The 19,682-nt window shown below is 35.3% G+C and overlaps 1 protein-coding gene across 3 annotated transcripts in view; it reads right to left on the bottom strand.

The window, feature by feature from the left end:
- The window catches only part of LOC137035332 (receptor tyrosine-protein kinase erbB-4-like), a 395,576-nt gene that overhangs the window by 100,837 nt on the left and 275,057 nt on the right, over positions 1-19,682 (bottom strand). For all 3 annotated transcript variants that reach the window (XR_010897054.1, XM_067408484.1, XM_067408485.1), the window contains exons 5-7: positions 18,038-18,103; positions 5,353-5,471; positions 3,318-3,459 (exon numbers count right to left, since the gene is read on the bottom strand). Coding sequence is in view for 2 of the 3 variants with exons in the window: in XM_067408484.1 (XP_067264585.1) it covers positions 3,318-3,459; positions 5,353-5,471; positions 18,038-18,103 (327 nt within the window). In the remaining variant the exon portion in view is untranslated. The remainder of the gene's footprint in view (positions 1-3,317; positions 3,460-5,352; positions 5,472-18,037; positions 18,104-19,682) is intronic.

Genomic DNA, 19,682 nt, shown 5'->3' with positions numbered 1-19,682 from the left:
CTCGTCGGCGATAATCACGTGCGATATTCGTACCGGTGTGTACAGGCCTTAACCCTGGGTAAAAAACACAACCCTCACTTGACAGCTTAGTGAAACACAACCAAACTGAGGATTTCAGAGCTGTACCATTGAATGAAGTGGCCTTGTGTGACTGCACAAGGCAGTTAGGGTTATGGGACGGTTCTCTGAGTACTGCACGATAACATTCATCATGGACTGAGCACTGGAGTGGGTGTCTGTCAGTGTGCAAACCCTTCATTCTGCAGCAGTGGCGGCCCAGCAAGGGGGAATAATGGCACTCGTGCTCACGTATCATCACAGTTATCACAACTCTCTTTCATTATTTGATGCTGCTTTCTCTTTCCCCGTTCTCTTCTCTTCAAAGAAGTCAGGCCAGTTTATAAGAAACTATTCTATTCACAGTCAGCTCTGTTTTATATTGTATAGAACTGAGTGTTGCATCATATGCATGCATATAGTACTATATATATAATACTTTGATATGATGCTGACATTGCAAAGCCATTAAAACATTAAAATGTACTTGTACATCACATTTTAGTTTTTACTTAATTCATTTAAATATGGGTTGGACAATAAAACATTTGAAACATAGTTGAAATTAAGTTTATCTTCTGTTTGGGGTCTCGGGTGGAATTCCTAAATTTTTTCACCAATGAATTTCCATGATTTTTCCTTGACTTATAGAGATTGCAATCAAAAAGAGCTATTTCTACTCTTAGCCAATGAAATATTTTAGGATTTTGTTCATTTCCATGACTTAACCAAGTCTGAAAATTCCCTGATATTATCAGGTTATTTATAAATGTGGAAATTCTGTCAGGACCACTATCGTCAAATATGATGGACAATTAGCATACAGTTTGAATTGGCGGTATGGTTCTATTCTGGGTAAAAACTCCCTGCCCATTCATGCAGCAATGACCCCCCTTAGAGTAAACAGAACAGAACAAACATATGCAGATATCATTTATGTTCTAATGACACTGATTTAATGTAACAACATTATTCAAGAAAAATGAGTCTGATTCAAAGAGGTATATCAGAGGCTGAGTCCTGACTGCATGAGAGGAGGAGCTGGAGATGGAGGAGGGTAATTATCTCCTACAGGAATGCTATGACAGGCGTTGTATGCCTATAGGTTGAAGTGGGTCAGCTGATGTGAGCTCACCTAACGTGACCTGCCAGAACTAATGCTACACTTGATTTCTCTTCAGAGACCCCTCAAAAACAAACACTCTAAAAACTAATTCAGGGGACCTTTAGTCATTACTTATATATATATATATATATTGTTGTGAAATAAAAAATCAAGTTCTGAAATGCTGTTAGACTTTTTACTTGTAATTGTTATTTTATTGAGCTTGGATGACACAAATTATGCCTACTGATTCGATATACTATCATGACTTGTCATAGTTTAACCTTTTCAGTTAATCAAAAATGTATTTAATTTTAAGTTCTGTTAATGTAAAATACAATCTGATAACGTGTAAACGTGTTTCATTGTTTTGAGTTGTATGGACACTTCTTTTAATTTAGACGAACTTAAGTTAATGAAACTGGGCTGGGATTTATATTTCCCATCATGCTTTGCCCATGGCACTTGAAAGGGAGAGTAAATGCTAAAATTAAGTGTTATATAATGTTTTTTGCACAAGATTAATGGTAAGGGAGATTTAGCAGTAATTAGTGTTTTGTTATGCTAATTTAGAAGAGTTTCTGTTAATGTGGGTTTTTGGAGAGTTACCATCATGGTGACAAGCGGTGCTTGGTAAGTTCATGTTACTTAGAAATGCGTTTTATTGTGGCAAAAAACCGTCTTCACCTTACTGAAAACATTATGTTGGATCAAATTAAATAGTTGCATTCATGTTGACAATTATTAAGTTCATGTTACTTAGAAATGTGTTTTTATTGTGGCAAAAAAACGTCTTCACCTTACTTAAAACATTATGTTGAATCAACTCAAAATATTGTTTTGAATTAATATAATTCTCCCAATTGACTTAAGTTAAAAATCCTAATGGAAAACGTTAACATATATTTTATTTTTTTGTTGAACCAATGTTTTATTTTTTCAGTGTACTGAAGATTGACGTATCAGGTTTGTTAAAAATAAAAATTCATAACTCTACATAAGGTTGTTTGGGGTAGGTAAGATTTTTTTTAAATGTTTTTTAAGTCTCTTAGCTTCACCAGGCTGTATTTATTTGATCAAAAAATACAGTAAAAACAGTAATATTGTGAATTTAAAAAAAATAAATAAATACATTTTAAAATGTAATTAATTCCTGTGATGACAGAGCTGAATTTTCAGCATCATTACTCTAGTCATCAGATTTTCTGCTCAAGAAACATTTCATATTATTATAAATATTTTGTAACATTATAAATGTCTTTACTATCAGTTTTTGTCAATTTAATTAATTAACTGTCATTTCTGATCAACAAAATCTTACTGAGTCCAAACATTTGAATGGTAGTATATGTTTGTGGACGCCAGTTTTAAAATGCAAAATTATATGCATAGATGCTACAGTTCTCTAATTAGTGTCCACACTGTTCATTTATATAGATTGCTTTTGCTGGTGTCAAACTCAGTCAAAAAGAAAGAAACAATAATAAAAACTCATCCCAATCACATTTCTGAAAAAACGCATTAACGCGAAGGGAAAATAAATTTAGTTTAATTTTTACACATATATTATTGTGTCTGAAATAAAAATAAAGTAATTCTCAACAGAACGTGGGGGTTAACTTAATGTTGTTTTAACGCATATTTTAATATTTTCAAATTAATTATTTTGAGATCAAACAATAGTTGGTGGACCCCCTGCAGAACCGCCACAGATCCCTGGTTGAAGACCCCTTTCTTTCTTTCTTTCTTTCTTTCTTTCTTTCTTTCTTTCTTTCTTTCTTTCTTTCTTTCTTTCTTTCTTTCTTTCTTTCTTTCTTTCTTTCTTTCTTTCTTTCTTTCTTTCTTTCTTTCTTTCTTTCTTACCCTCCCTTAAGTCAATAGGGAAAACAGAGGTCAAGAATCTGAGTGAGATTTAGCAGACAGGCTCACTCCTGGGGCTTTACGTGTAGGCCGCAACACATCAGGGGCTCAGAGGAGCGCGAGGACTCAGGTGCAGCCGATTCGCCTCATTTGCATTCAATCTGAAACATGCTTACATGCCCGCTTGTGAACGCGCCTAGACGTGACACCTGATATCCATTTATGTGAGTGAAAGATCCAGCTCGAACCGTGTGCGTAAGCATACACAGGTTTGTATTCATTCTCTCTGTCTTACGTGGGCACTTTTTGACGCAGAAGGCTCCATATGTGTATTTAGCCCGTGGGTTGTGCTCCAGCTGGAATGTGGTGGGGTTGTAGACGAAGGGCTGTGGGCATTGCGTCACACATGCACCGCTGTCGTTGAAGTTAGTGCAAGCCTGGACACAAGGAAACAAGGTTACTGACAGCTATACACATTTATTTAATAAAACAGCTGACGAAACCTCTTACAGTCTCATTTAAGGGCATTATGCAATAGAAGAATGTGCCAGAACACCACTAATCAGCTCCAACCTGCAAAAAAATGTCAACCAACACCAATACTACATAAAAGCAATATAAAGCAGCAATGCTACTAATAAATAATGATTCAAACAGGTTAAAGGAATTGAAAAAGCTCTATACTTTATAAATCAGACTTAAGAAACATGAGAAAATATATGTTTTCTGTCTTAGAGTTGCTGAGACGAAAAAAAAAAAATTGAATGAATTGATCCAAATCCCAATGCATGCCATCAAAGTGCTTTTTCAATTAAAAGGGAACAATTGCGACGTACAATATCAATGATTACAGCTGAGGATAACTAATTAAAAAACTGGAGAGGTGCGATAAATCGCTTTCTCTGAGGGCTGAAGGAGTGAGGAGCAGTCAGAGACGGTCGGGATCTGCCCAGGCAGCACGTAACAAAAGAGCTACAGAGGTGTGGCCCCCACTCTCATTCACAGCAAAGCATTGTGGGAGGAAATGAGATTTTAATGGTATCTCTCGTGCAAAGAACGTTTCCTATAGGGAGATTTCTGGTCAAAAGCGAGTCATCTGTAGGCAACATGGATCTCTTTTGCAGAAGTGAATATCAAAGCTGAACAAAAACTCACAGATAAGGTGAGGGAGCCAGAATGGGTCTGCCGCTGTTACTGTAACACTTATACAATTGCAGGTTTATGGGATGCTGATAAGGCCATAGATGACTGACAGACTGTGTGTGTGTGTTTGTGTTTGAGGAAAAAAATTATTACATACAGTACTGAGACATCTAAGAGGGTTGTGTGGGCAAGTATGCTCACTCTGGATGTAAAATTTGAAGTTCGGGGTTCTATTCAACTTGTAACCCGGAAAAGATGTTGATTAGTCATGAGTCAATGCTTACAAGCACAATGCCTCTAGTTTCACTTTAATTTCTCATCTGCATAATTTCAAACACAGTGAGGTTTAAAAGTCCTATTCCTATTCTAGAATTTTGTAAAAAAATAGAAAACAAAACATTATCACATCTAACACTGCACAATTTCTAGGCCACTAGGTAGGTAAATTTGTGACATTTTGACCATGTTTAAAATCATGTTCACAGGATAAAAACAACTATAACGTTTTAAGATTCATTCTAATTCTAAGAGAATAAGGAAGTCCACACCACAACTATAACAATAAAGACAGAGGTATGACATAATTGGAATCACAATTTTTTTTTTTTCCAGCTGATAAACGATAAAAACACTAAAGCAGGATGGATTCTGATTGGCTGTCAAAGAACTTGAGCATTTAAAGTGGCAGATGTTATAATTGCAGTGTGTGCTAATAATAAACAGAATGTCATTGTGCATTGGTGTGGACATACATTTATCTTGCTGGAAAACATGATCATCAGGTTTTACACAAATTAATATATATATATATATATATATATATATATATATATATATATATATATATATATATATATAGATGCATGTTAATATTTCAGTTGAATTTTTCAATCAAATTGTGTGTGTTGATAAAAACCCTCATAAAACAGAAAACAGAAAAATTGCTAGTGGACTTTAGTTTGAAACCCCACTTTATATTTGACTATAACACGCAAATACATAAGGACATAGTTTGTGGACAGAGGAATTTTCGTCCTGCTGTCACCATATAGAACAAACTGTAGTCATGTGATCTGTGACTAGTTGACACAGAGCTAAAGCATCAACTAGTGGCAGAGCTAATTGACTAAATTCTGCAATTACTAATATGATTGGGTGGGTGTGTTACAAAAAAAGTGAAGACATACAAAGCAGTCTGTGTCCTTTGGTCCTGAACAGCCTCCAGCACATTCACGATGGCAGCAGTCACTGACGTACGGCCCAAAACAGCGGCCATCACACTGCTCGGCACATACTGTCTTCGTCACTGAGAAAGAAACAGAGAGACAAGTTCAGAAACTGTTAGTGAAAAATGCATTTTCTGATGACAATTAGCATTTGTGTTAACAAACGTTTAACCATAATGCTTCATCATCGTACTGCATGCACATCCTGATTTTGCTGAGTTAGATGCGTTCCTGGGTCAACATATTTTGTTGATCCTGGAACAACATTCCAGTCTGAAAATTTAGTCTTAACCGTATTCCTACCCCTAAACCTAACCCTACCCATAAGTTATCCCAAAAATCAGAGGGAAATGAAAGATGAACAACACTGATGTAGACTACATAACACTAATTCATGATTTTAAGCCTAAACTTGACATAATCTGTAAACATGTCCCTCAAATCTGATTGGTTGATTTGAATGTTGTTCCAGGATCAACAAAAATGTTGACCCGGGAACATGCTGAACTCAGCAAAATCAGGTTATGCGTGCTGCATAGCTGTCTAGATGCCATAGGAGTGGTACTGTGAGTAAACAGAGCTCTAGCCAGAGAGAACAAGTGGTGATGTGTGGTCTCTTAACTTCAGAGTGATGGTGAACATGGAACAGAGCTGCTTTCCTGCTCCTAGAGATACTCACAGTAATGAATATAGACATTCACGGTAATTTCTACCATATGGCATGTCGAATATATCTCTGGTGTAGCTGCTGAATGAGCATTGGGAGCTTTCTGAAATAAAGCCAGAAATATACTTTACATGCTGTAAATATGCAAATGCAGATTCGAATGCTTGGCTAATGCAAATCTTTTTACGTTGTTAGGATAGTAATAAACCTTACTCAAGGGTGTGATTGAGTTACTATTAAAAATGGATTCAATATTGTTTGCCATTTGGTATTATTTGCCATTTGGGCTTGGTAAAAAAATAATATATATATATATATATTTGAAGATATATTGTGAAATATTATTACAATTTAAAATAACTCATTTCTATGTTAATATATTTAACATTTGAATTTATTCCTGTGATGGCAAAACTGAATTTTCTGCAGCCATTGTACTGCTTAATATTTTTTTGTGGAAACTGTGATACATTTTTTTTTTTTTTCTCCATGATTCTTTGATGAACAGAAAGTTCAAACGACCAGGCATAACATTATGACCACTGACAGGTGACGTGAATAACACTGATTATCTGATTCACTGATTCATCATGGCACCTGTTAGCATGGCCGTATCTACCATTGAGGACACGAGGTCATGTCCTCGGTATTTTTTCCCTAACTTTCAAATTAGTCAAAGCTGAAATCCAGCAGTGATGATCAATGCCAAACACAGAACCCGGTCCGTGTCCGAATCCATATGTCGTCTGTATTTTCCATGGGCGTCGGAACCATTGTATGTGGGTGGGACAAGACCCACCCACTTTTTAAGACCAATGATATTGGACCCACTCACTTTTACCGTCTCTAATCCCCCCCCAGGTGTTGCTACTTCACAAACCACCAACAGAGCATAAAAAATACCAAAAATAAAAATATTTTTTAAAACATCGCCAAGTAAAACGCTGCGTTTATAAAGAAATGTCTCTTTACGACCACAACAAACGGGACAATTTCAGACGCGCATTCCACCTTCGGCTCAGCGCCAGGTGCAAGTCAAACGAGCGCGGAAAATGTAGCTTCATTTGAACAACAGTGAACTGTGGTCAGATGAGATGTTGTCAGGCTATGTCAGTAAAACTCCAATCAGCTGTTAGGCTATAGCCTACTGTGCTCGAAGCGTTAACTCAAGAATTGCTCGCGTGCTGCATATTACTGCATTATAGTTTAACTAAAGTGCTAAAGAAACTACGGGCATGCACCATCATTATTCTGAGGTAAATGAAGTCATGGAATTACCAAACATGCGATTAAGCTGCCTCAAAACTGTGCATGCATGTATGTATTTGTTGACATGGTTTTAAAGCTATTGTTATCCAATTTGTTGGCCTTAAAACGTCTTAAACTGCATATATGTACATCAAGGAAATCAAAATTTTCTCGGGGGAGCATGCCCCCGAACCCCACTAGCTGGAACAACATTTTGTGACCTCGGTAAATATAAAACCCTGCGTACGGCCCTGCCTGTTAGTGGTGGGATATATTAGGCAGCAAGTGAACATTTTGTCCTCAAAGTTGATGTGTTAGAAAGAGGAAAAATGGGCAAGCGTAACGATTTGAGTGAGTTTGACAAGGGCCAAATTGTGATGGCTAGATGACTGGGTCAGAGCGTCTCAAAAACTGCAGCTCTTGTGGGGTGTTCCCGGTCTGCAGTGGTCAATATCTATCAAAAGTGCTCCAAGGAAGGAACAGTGGTGAACCGGCGACAGGGTCATGGGTGGCCAAGGCTCATTGATGCACGTGGGTAGCGAAGGCTGGCCCGTTTGATACGATCCAACAGACGAGCTACTGTAGCTCAAATTGCTCAAGAAGTTAATGCTGGTTCTGATAGAAAGGTGTCAGAATACAGTCAGGGTGCCCATGCTCACCCCTGTCCACCACCGAAAGCACCAACAGTGGACACATGAACACCTGAACTGGACCATGGAGCAATGGAAGAAGGTGGCCTGGTCTGATGAAATATGTTTTATTTACATCATGTGTATAACTCGGTGCGTGCATCACATCTCTGGGATGTGCTGAAGAAACAAGTCCGACCCATGGAAGGCCCCACCTCACAAATTACAGGACTTAAAGGATCTGCTGCTAACATCTTGGTGCCAGATACCACATCACACATTCAGGGGTCTTGTGGAGTCCATGTCTCGATGGGTCAGGGCTGTTTTGGCAGCAAAAGGTGGACCAACACAATATTAGGAAGGTGGTCATAATGTTATGCCTGACAGGTGTATTTGTAACAGTGTATATAAATGTCTTTACTGTTATTTTTGATCAGTTTAATGCATCCTTTAGCTAGCTGTAAATGTGTCAACTTTAACTAACTTTGTGTGTTAGATTCTCCTAAAATGGTTCCTCTGCCATCACAAATGTTGACCAGAAAGAGAAAACTAGCTATAGTAGAATACAGTTTACCCTGATGGCCAGTGGGTTACGTTATGAATCGTGGTGGTTCTGGGATGCAACAAATGTACAAAATCACAAAGACTGTCATTTTAATTTATCTACCAGCCCCCACATGAATGTGAGTGTTACACGGTGCTTGTAAAACGGTGTAATTGGATTTCCACAGCCGCATTTGTATGTGCAAGCTTGTTCGGGCTGACTGCACTCTATACAGCCTCTTACAAATGCATGTTAATTCTTTATCAAGAGTTCATAAGGCTCTCTAAGTGTGACAGGATTCCGATGTACATGGATCTTGGTATGGTGACATAAAATTTCAAACAGTGTCCTGCTGGGTAACATGCTATACTTAATCTAAAACAACCTAAAAATATTTTTATAATTTTAGTACTATACATGAAGTTTTTATGTTCTCATGCTAAATGAATATTTATACTTTTAAATATTTATGCAAAGTCACACTGCTTACTGAATCACTTCTTTCATTAAACAAAAAAGAGAAATTACTGAAACTAAACTGCACAAAAAAATAAATAAATTATTATATGATCATCCATGTTTACACATCATTGATGCCTACTGGGTGATCAGAAACATTGCCCACCCATTGTCAGGCAGATACGATTACCAGGAAAAAGAACAATATACAGTAAGAGTAAAGTGTTTCACCAGAAAAAGGGGAGATGACCTTAATACCTTGGCACTAGGGAAAATAATAATAATAATAATAATAGAAAAATGTTTAATATGAACCCTTCAAGAGAACTGTAAAACAGGGCATTGGAAATTATTATCTCAGCATCTATACACACTTTCCCTTGTACATTTATATAACATTGAAACTAAAATGTTGATAGAAAAAGGTCATCTACCTATTTACATTCACAAGTGCCTCTAGTCATTACAGCCTCGCTATAAAACCTGCATAATGTAGCTAAGGATTTTATCTCTATGAAAAGGTACATAATCAATACAATATGCACAGTGCTCAGTGCTCATGAGTACACCCCCTTTGAAAAGTAACATTTTAAACAATATCTCAATAAACACAAACAATTCCCAAAATGTTGACAAGACTAAGTTTAATATAACATCAGTTTAACTTATAACATGAAAGCAAGGTTAATAATATAACTTACATTACACATTTTTCAGTTTTACTCACATTAGGATGATGCAAAAATGAGTACACCCCACAACAAAAACTACTACATCTAGTACTTTGTATGGCCTCCATGATTTTTAATGACAGCACCAAGTCTTCAAGGCATGGAATGAACAAGTTGGCAACATTTTGCATCTATCTTTTTTCATTCTTCAAGAATGACCTCTTTTAGAGACTGGATGCTGGATGGAGATTGATGCTCAACTTCCCAGGTGAAAAAAAAAGTACACTTCTATAATGTATTTAAAGTGCTCTATTTTCATGCACTAATTTTGTACTTAATATACTAAAAATTCTTCTTTAGAACATCTAAGTGAACTCAACTGTGCTATTTTGAGACAGCATGAAATATGAACTAAAATGTGCTTTTAATATACTATTTCTGTATTTAAAAAATATATTTAGCTACCACTTGTAGTACACTATGGGTTCAAATGTACTATAAGTGGTATATAAATAATTTTTTTCTTTCTACTTCTTTAGATAATTGCAGTGAGCTTGCATGCCGATTTTCTTCAACTCTTCTCATCAGAAGACGCTCCTGTCAAGGTGTTAACTTCCGTGGACAAACTGGACGTCTCTGTGAGATGGTTGCAGTTCCATATTTTTTAACATTTTTGTACCATGTTTGCTACAGTATTCTGACTGATAAGTAAAGCTTTGCTGATCTTGTAACCTTCACCTTTCTGGTGTAAAAAAATTATTTTCTTTCTCTTGTGACATTTCTCTTCCATGTGGTGCCATTGCTGACAGCATGAAATGGGAAGGGGTTTTAACACCCTTTTATAGTCAACTGTCTGCTGGACACCTGTGTAATGAATAATTAGACTCACCTGTGGTTGAATTCTTGTTAAATTAGACATTTGTAGTCTAAAATTTAGCTTTGCTCCAGAGACTTTCAGTGGGGTGTACTCATTTTTGCATCACCCTAATTTGAGTAAAACTGAAAACTTTGTTCTGTAAGTTATATTATTAACTTTACTTTCATGTTATAAGTTAAACAGATGTTATATAAAACTTAGTCTTGTCACCATTTTGGAAATTGTTTTTGTGTTCATTGAGATATTGTTTAAAATGTTACTTTTCAAAGGGGGTGTACTCATTTACGCTGAGCACTGTATAAAAGTTATAATATGAATAGATTCAATTGATGTTAATTGGCCTTCCTCTGAAATGCCACTTTTCCACTGCCGTTTTGGCAGTGCAAGCCATTACTGCATAGACACCAAATGGCCTATTTTACAAAACAAAAGACATTTTACTGAACTAAAGGCCCACTCAGAAGAGCAATGATATGTTGATTCATTTGCCACAAAACACGCTTTTTAAAATACACCCAGCTCTGGCAATTATACACCATCAATCTGATAAAGTACACAGAAGACCATAAAGCACAGAATATTTAGCCTCTGAGAGTTTCATTAGCAGCTCAACTGCCGTGTTTTACGGCGCAGACACATTTTAGGTCAAGAAGCGCCGCTCTTGTTTAGATGTAATCCCCGTTTAGCTATGCACAAATTGATTCCAAATCTAATTATGCTTCAAAAAATCATTATTTGAATACACTAGATTGAAATATTTACTCAGTATCCACTGGGTTGAGGAGAAATACACATTTAAGTTGGCAGAAATGACAGGGAAGCTACAGCGAAAATCCAACAAGAATGTTTAATGCTCTCAACTTAGTAAATAGCTTCATTAGCGCGAGATGGAACTCGAATCCATTTCACAGTCGTGCAGTTCTCCAATTACTTCGTCCTTATCGTTTCGACAATTAAGACTACTCAAGCTAGGCGGCTGGTGGCGAGGCAAGCTGCGGATTTAACCGCCGTGATGAGAGAAGGAAGGTGAGGACGGCGAGATGAGGGAAGAGGAGAGAGAACAGACGGGACTTATCTGGTGCAGTGCGGTGACATGTAGTGTCTTTGTGGAGGCAGTGCAAAGGTTTGCTTATGACTATCTAAATGAGATCAGAATATACTAGAGAGAAAGAGAGAGAGAGAGAGAGCAGGCTGCGGTCCAAAACCTAGTGAGCTGCTTATGTCTGCAAAATTTTTAGTTCACCCAAAAATGAAAATTCTGTTATTATTTACTTGTGTTGTTCCAAACCCATATGTTGTTACATGTGCTATGGAACAGAACAGCTCAGATGAGTTTGGAATGACATGAGGATGAGTAAATAATGCCAGCATTGTTATTTGCTTTAGTGAAGTGGCCCTGAAAGGTAAGGTCCCAAAAAAGGTAAGAAGCATGATTATAATATGATTATTATTCATAAGAATACTGATTACAATTTCCAGCCATACACAAAGCATGCTGGGAACTAACAATGATGTCTCTAAATAAAACTTCATAATTGAACCAATTATTTTAAAATAAAAAGGTAGCCTTCTTTCCTTAATTGTATTAGCTTAATCGGTTCCTCAATTCAAGCCTCAAAACTGCTTAAGTTTCCTTCTTTATTAGGAAGGAAATTAGGAATATATATATATATATATATATATATATATATATATATATATATATATATATATATATATATATATATATATATATATATATATATATATATATATATATATATATATATATATATATATAATATAGTTTTCTATTTTAATTTATTTTAAAATGTAATTTATTCCTGTTATGGCAAAGTTGAATTTTCAGCAGCCATTAGTCCAGTCTTCAGTGTCACAAGATCCTTCTAATATGATGATTTGGTGCTCAAATTTCTTATTATTCTCAAAGTTGTGCTGCTAAATATTTTTGTTCTTAACAACAGAATTTATTTGAGAATATACATATGTTGTAACAATGTAAAATCACTTTTAATTTAATGAATTCATTCAATTATCCTTGCTAAATAAATGTATGAATTTCTAAAAAAAAAAAAAAAAAAAAAAAGACCCCAAACTTTTGAACGGTAGTGTACAATTCTTTCAATAACATTTTATTGATGAGTATTAATAAAATAATTCAATGTAATTAAACATTGAGTGTTCTATCCAATGTTTATGTGTGCTACGCATATATCTACATTAAAGTGCCCCATTATTGATTTTTGAAAATTACCTTTCATGTAGTGTGTAACAGCTCTAGGTGAATGAAAACATCCTGCAAAGTTTTAAATCTAAAAGTGCACCGTATATAAAGTTATTATCTCTCAAAAGTAAGAGTCGACTCTGAGTCAATTAAATGAGTCGTTTGTAAAAACGAATCCCAAGCCGTTTCGTTGTGACATCAGAATGAAACATTAGCATATTGCTCGCCCACTTATTGCGTGTGCAGACGCCAGGGAAAATGTATTTACTTTAACAATACCACAGCAGTACAATCTTTTGTTGTGTTCCCGTCGTTTTACTGACGACTGCTTCTCAAACCTCGGGGAGTTTAACGCAGGATTCACAAAACACTCTTAAAATATGGATCAATGACCAGTTTATTTGGACCAGCTTGATTAATAATTGATGTTTATATTTTCAAGCGATCGTTCAAAATTCGTAGTTTTGTATGTTATGTGTTGTAATGTACACACTAGTCTGTATGTCTCCTGCTAACCGGCTAACTCACGTTTCTGTAGTCCTGCTATTCAGATATGGATCCAATATTGTCTAAAAATGAGTCGATTAATGCAGCTTGTCTGTCTTATTACTTGGAGTAATGATCAAGGATGGAGTACGACTTTTGTTTACAAAGTGTAATGCATCATCAGCTTCATATCAGTTTGTGCTCATCTAACGTGGGAGTTTACAACAAAGCTCGGTCAGGTTCGCTTACATAACTGTTAAACAAACTGTTTTTTTCCTCTGCATGTTCATTATTACAGTAGAGTGGAGCTCTATCTGTATTGTAATAGGATGTTAAGATGCTAGTTCGCGCTAACTAGTTTAAGTATTCTCTGTGTTAGCAGTAAACACCGTATTGTAATGTCAAACAATGATATAGCCATTTTTTACTTTGTTAATAGTTATGACGTAAAAGACAGTGTACACATCTGGCTTAAATGTTTATCTTATGTTTAGAGTTTTTCAGCTTCACTTGTCATTCTGATACAGTTCCCACAGGTGCACCTACTTAAAGTATAACAGTGACGCCACTATCACGTCTTATAAATAACACAAACTATGGTGACACTTACCATACAGAAACCTCCTACTCCAGTTGTGATTGCAAATCAATTTCTGGTTGATCGACTACTTCAGATGTTTCATCGTCGGACTCGGGCTCGAATTGATGCGGTAAAATCGACGCCATCTTTTCTGGCCATACATTGTATACAATGTCTTGCGAATTGATAGCTTTCATTCAGTTATGGCAATGGGTGCGTGCAGTAGACCAATCACAAAGGATTGGGCCATCTGACCAATCAGAGCAGTGTAAGCTCACAGAAAGGAGGGGTTTAGAGAGTGATTCTTTGAACTTCTTCTAACAAATCATTTACAAAACACAGAAAATTCAGGTGAAATTAAATGTGCATTATGAGAAAACGACAGTGTTTTTTGACCTTGCATGCATGTAAACCTGTTGTAGGAGACTCCCAAAACAATATTAGGAACCTTAAAAAAGGCATAATAGGGGCACTTTTAACAACAACAATGAAATCAATTAAGATTCTAGTCTTTTGTGCACTTTGCTATTTGTATGAGTTGCTGTTCCAGACTGCTTACTACATATGAGGTTCCATTTTTGTTAGTATGCTTGCTTGATTCAGAACACTGCCACAGAGAGACAGGAGCTCCTGTTCAAATAAATGGTTTCTCCATATAAATAACAGATTTTCTCTTAGAGGTCTTGAAGATGGAATGAAAACAAAACTGAGTGAGAAGAATGAGAGTGTATTTGTACCCAGATGGAGGGACAGAGTGAAATGACAGGTACATCTGCAGAAGAGAGAGGAAAGAGGAAGCAGGAAGAACATTATGATTAATTAGAGTGTATTTGAGAAGCAAAAAGGCTCATATTCTCCTACTTGACCCGCCAAACCATTTTACTGTATGGAAAAGTCTATAAAAATGATTGTCCATTACAAGAATAAATGGTGATATCACCAGAGTAGTACAAATTTCAGGTACAGTTTTCCTGCCATTTTGTGAAGTGAAATTGCTCTGCTCATATGTGTGATGATACTGTCGTGAATACAGATACATCGTCTCATAGATGTGCTGAAATACCATTAGCAGCTCCAGACAGAGACAGCAGACTCTCTGCTCTTTTTTTGGGAAAAATCTGTAGAATTTTGTGGCAAGAATTTAAATATAGAACTCGGACAACCGTAGTGAAAAATAAATTACACCAAAATGTATTTGAAATACATTTATTTTATGCTAAGAATACTACAAATACATTTACATATTTATGTACTTAATAAAAATACCCTGCAATTGTACTTTTGATATACTACTTAATTGATATACTTAAAGTCTGCTAAATTGGAACAACTAATTTTGTACTTAATGTGCTTTAGTTATCCGGAAGTAGTGCTGAGGTCCAACTAAAGATATACTTAAGGATATTTGATTGTGCTAAATTGGAACTATTGCAAGTTTACATTAGGTAAACTTTAAGTATCTTGCATTTAAAGACTGATATTATACAGTGGTCATACTATCCTTACTAATAGTGATATTAAAACACATTTTAGGCTTGATATTAAGAAAGGTGCATTGTGCAACAAAAAAGTACTACAAATAAAGTTTAATTATAATATTTATATCAAAGTCTCAAGCGATATGTCAGTAAATATGGATTTGTACCATACTTAGTGTGAAATAAATGTATTTTAAATACATTTTGGTATAGGTTTTTTTTTTTTTCTTCCACTATGGAAAACAAGCTACAAAACATGAAAAATAAAAGTGAAATAGTAAAAAGTACATGTTCTGGTAAAATTCCTGCTGCTTTAAAGTTTTCCTTGCCATTGGATACAAAAATATATATTATTTATTATAAAATATCCACTAAATTCAATGAAACAATGAATGGAGAATTCTGTGGAAATTTTCTGCAGAAATGATCTGGCGCAGATTCTGTGTGGGCCTGCCGATTAACGTTCCATCTCCTCCAGCTCATGCTAATGACATAAGAGTACCGTTATGCAAACGACCTGCCATGAGAGGTTTTTCTCTAATATGAAAATTTAAAAAATGGTTTCTTTTTAAAGCAGAAAAAAATCCAATACAAGTTACGAGTGCTTTGTCCTTAAAAAGAGACCCTTACGGCTGCATTAGCAAGCTTTTCGAGGCAGGGGTAATGACATGTTTTTGAGCAGTCTCACTTAGCATTTGACTGCATTATACGAGCACGTCGGGGGAAATCAGAGTTACTGCGTGTTGTGATCAAGCATGTTGAGAGGAAGCCTGCAAGAGAGAGACGGAGTATCTGTCTACGTGTAAGAGTTTTGAGGCACCTAAAGTAATTAATCCTGACAGTTTTAAGTGCAGCTGGTTTCCAAAGCTACATGTGAGAGGAGAGGAAGAGTCAGGCTTCCCGTCTCTATCTTCAATTATCCTCCACTGGGAGGGCAGCGGTTTGCCACGGCCTGCTGGAGGTGCCGGATCGGTCCTGTGGAGAAAGCTGGAGAACTCTCACAGAGTGGAACGACTCTTCACCTCTCTCTAGCGGCTGTCTCTGCAGAGTCTAGTTATTATATTCATGAGTAAAAGTTACTTCTGAGAGATTTTTCTTCATCCTACGTTGATAAGTTACAATATGCTTATTGTCCCCTTGAAATTATAAGGTTCCATCTGACATTTTTGTCAAAATTGAGTTATTCACATATTATTATACAGTGACTACTTATTTACATTATTATGATTATTATTTTTTAATTATTATCATTATGTTTTTGTTTTGTTTTTTTTTTGTGTAATTTTTGGGACTATTTTTTTTTTACAAAACAAAAAGGGTCTATCCACAAAGACGTACGGAATGCAAAAACTTTGAAGCTCATTGCTATGCAATGTAATATCAAATTAGAAAAGAGAAGCAATAAGCCATGAGAGGCTGTTTGTTCTAGTGATTTTGCCTAAACTCACCTAAACTAAGGTAAAAAAAAAAAAAAAAAGTGACTAAATACTTTTATAAAATGGTTGTAACAGAAATATGAGTTCAATCAATCAATAATCAATCATGAAAAGATAAACAAATTTCCACAAATTAAGTTAATCAGCCAAAATGAAGTCAACTTGGTGCCTACTAACATGCAGTCATGTGTGCATTTATCTTCATGATGGCTTTGAGCGAGGCTCATCCAATCCAGGGTTATTATCATTAACTAAATCTATTAAAAACATTTTTGTTAACTGAAATAAACCTGAAATAAAATATAAACATTAGTTGAAAAATGTAAACTAAATCTACTAAAATTAGAAATGTTGCCTTGGCAATAAACTGAAATTAAATTAATAAAATTATTAAATTTAAAAAAAAAAAAAAAAAAAAAAAACATAAAAAAATGAAACAAAAACTGAAATTAAAAAATAATATAACCCAAATAGCAATATTAAAACAAAACTAGTAAAATGACAAAAGCACAAAATGAAATGACTAAAAATTAAACTAAAATTAAAACTAACCTGAAAAAAGAACCTGAAAACTAAAAGTATAAAAATAAAAGCTAATTCAAAATAAAAACTGTAATAAAACTATAATAAAATTAAAATAAAAAACTAAAATAATATATATATATATATATATATATATATATATATATATATATATATATATATATATATATATATATATATATATATATATATATATATATAATTTTAGTTTTTTATTTTAATTTTATTATAGTATATTATACTATATAGTATATTTATATAAAATATAGTATATTTTATTATAGTATATATATATACACACACACACACACACACACACACACACATCTACAGCATTGATTAATCTTTGTTAATTGTAATTTCAACAATTAATACATTATTAAAATCAAGAGTTGTATTTGTTAACATTAGTTAATGCACTGTGAAGTAACAATTATGAACAACTGTTTTTTTTTTTTTTTTAATCAACTAACATTATCAACTAACGTTTTTTAAATTTTAGTTTTGGTCTTTTTGTCACTAGATAGTACATGGAAGACCAGAAACAATTTCTAATTGATCGGAAAAGGACTTGAACTCATACTGAGATTAGAACTCACATTGCCCACATGAGCACCAGAGTTCAAAGCACTGGCACACGTGCAAACCGCTAGGCCAATGACTGAAAATCTCTGAACTTCGAAAGGACGGTGGCATTATTTCAAACGTGTGTTGTACATTGGTTAATAGACTATGCTGGTAACTGAAAGTACATTTATCATTTCACAATGACCTGCTTTATAAAGTCACTAGTGAATCACTTACAGCTCTGACACTGGTCCTCCTTTGGCCCCCAGCAGCGTCCATTACAAGCTCTATGACACCTCTGACCTGCAACCAGGAATGACAAAACACTTAATTATTGCAAGTTTATGCATTTTAATAAAAGATTACACAAACAATTGTTTTATTTGAAATAACATTCACTTATTCAACTTTGCAAAATAAGACCAGAAAGATCAGTGCATTTAGAAAGTTAACTTCGAGTTCATTTTTACGTGTGCATTCTTATCACACTATCGTTATGCCGTTGTATACTGTTGTAATGTTTAATCACAGTAACCATAATCTGGATCATTCCACTTTGGGATAGAACTCTTTTCATCCGCACTGACCCTGTTCTGATGAAGTGGGGAAGAGTCATCGCTGACTGACAGAACAATGTTCTCCCCGACTTTCCGGAGCTCTGCCTGAATCCTCCCTGCCCCAGAGGAGACGGCCCGTATGGCTTTGCTACACTCATCTGCGGCGGCTGTTCTGCCACCCAAGCTTAATTGACTGTTGGGTAATTGCAGTGTGAGCATGGCTGACTGATGGAGTGTTGTCCTCTGTCCCTGTTCCACTTCAGTTAAGAGTAATTACACTAGTGGCTTGCTCTCTTCAACTACATGGACCAGGCACTTTTGACTATCTCCCCTTTTAAACATCACCCTTTTTTACACTCTCTCTCATTTGATATCTCTCTCATTCATGGAAAACTTTTGTGTGATATGGTGAGAAAGGGCCACTCCATTGCCTTTTCTAATAGCTCAGCCTAAATGAAAAGTCTGTCTTCACTTACTCAGAACCATGCAATGGAAATTAGATGGTGTTTCACACTGTAGAGCTCCAAAGAGGACAAAAGATCAGCATAAAAGTAGTCTATATGACTTTTACATTATAATTCATATAAAATAGTTTCTTGTGAGGTATAGATAGTTATAAAGGCCACTTTTATGGTTCCTTTTTGAGCTTGGAAGATCCTGGTCACTGTGAAGATTATTTCACAATAACAAAACATCTCTTCCTGTATTCCACTAGAAAGAGAATGTCATTCAGATTTGAAAATGAAATGAGGGTGAGCAAATAATGACAGAGACGCTCAAGGTCTCATTTGGTTCATTTTAATGTTTACATTGACCATCAAGTTCATTCTATGCTTCTCCTTACTGCCCACGCTGCTGCTTCTAACCGAATCTGAAGGTTACAAGAACTGGAAAAAAGCAATTGATAAACATTGGCTGGAAGGGCAGGATTGCATTTTAATTGGTGAAAGGAGCATTGCCTATTCCCTGTTGTTTTTTTTGAACAGCTAATGTAAATAACCTCGCTAAATAACTAAATAAAATCAATGAGGACAATCCCTCCCCCAAAACACTAAGAGATTATAGCGGATTACAAATTCAACACCCTTGATCTGGGCAGTGGAGGGAGAAACAGATCAAGAAGATTGATTGATTGATTGTATATAACATGAGCCTCTCCAAATTTTCATTAAAAGCTGTAAAAATTAGTTTTTAAGAATTGTTAACCCCAAAATTAAATCTCACCCTTATCTTTTTTTACCATATGCTGTTGTTTTTTAAAGACGTGGAACACAAAAGGAAAAAGGTATTTTTGTATACCCCCCTTGGAGCTCCTTGCTCTCATT

Source organism: Chanodichthys erythropterus, chromosome 14 (assembly GCF_024489055.1).
Source record: "Chanodichthys erythropterus isolate Z2021 chromosome 14, ASM2448905v1, whole genome shotgun sequence".
Classification (NCBI taxonomy): Eukaryota; Metazoa; Chordata; class Actinopteri; order Cypriniformes; family Xenocyprididae; genus Chanodichthys; species Chanodichthys erythropterus.
This window is presented reverse-complemented; position numbering and strand designations above follow the sequence as displayed.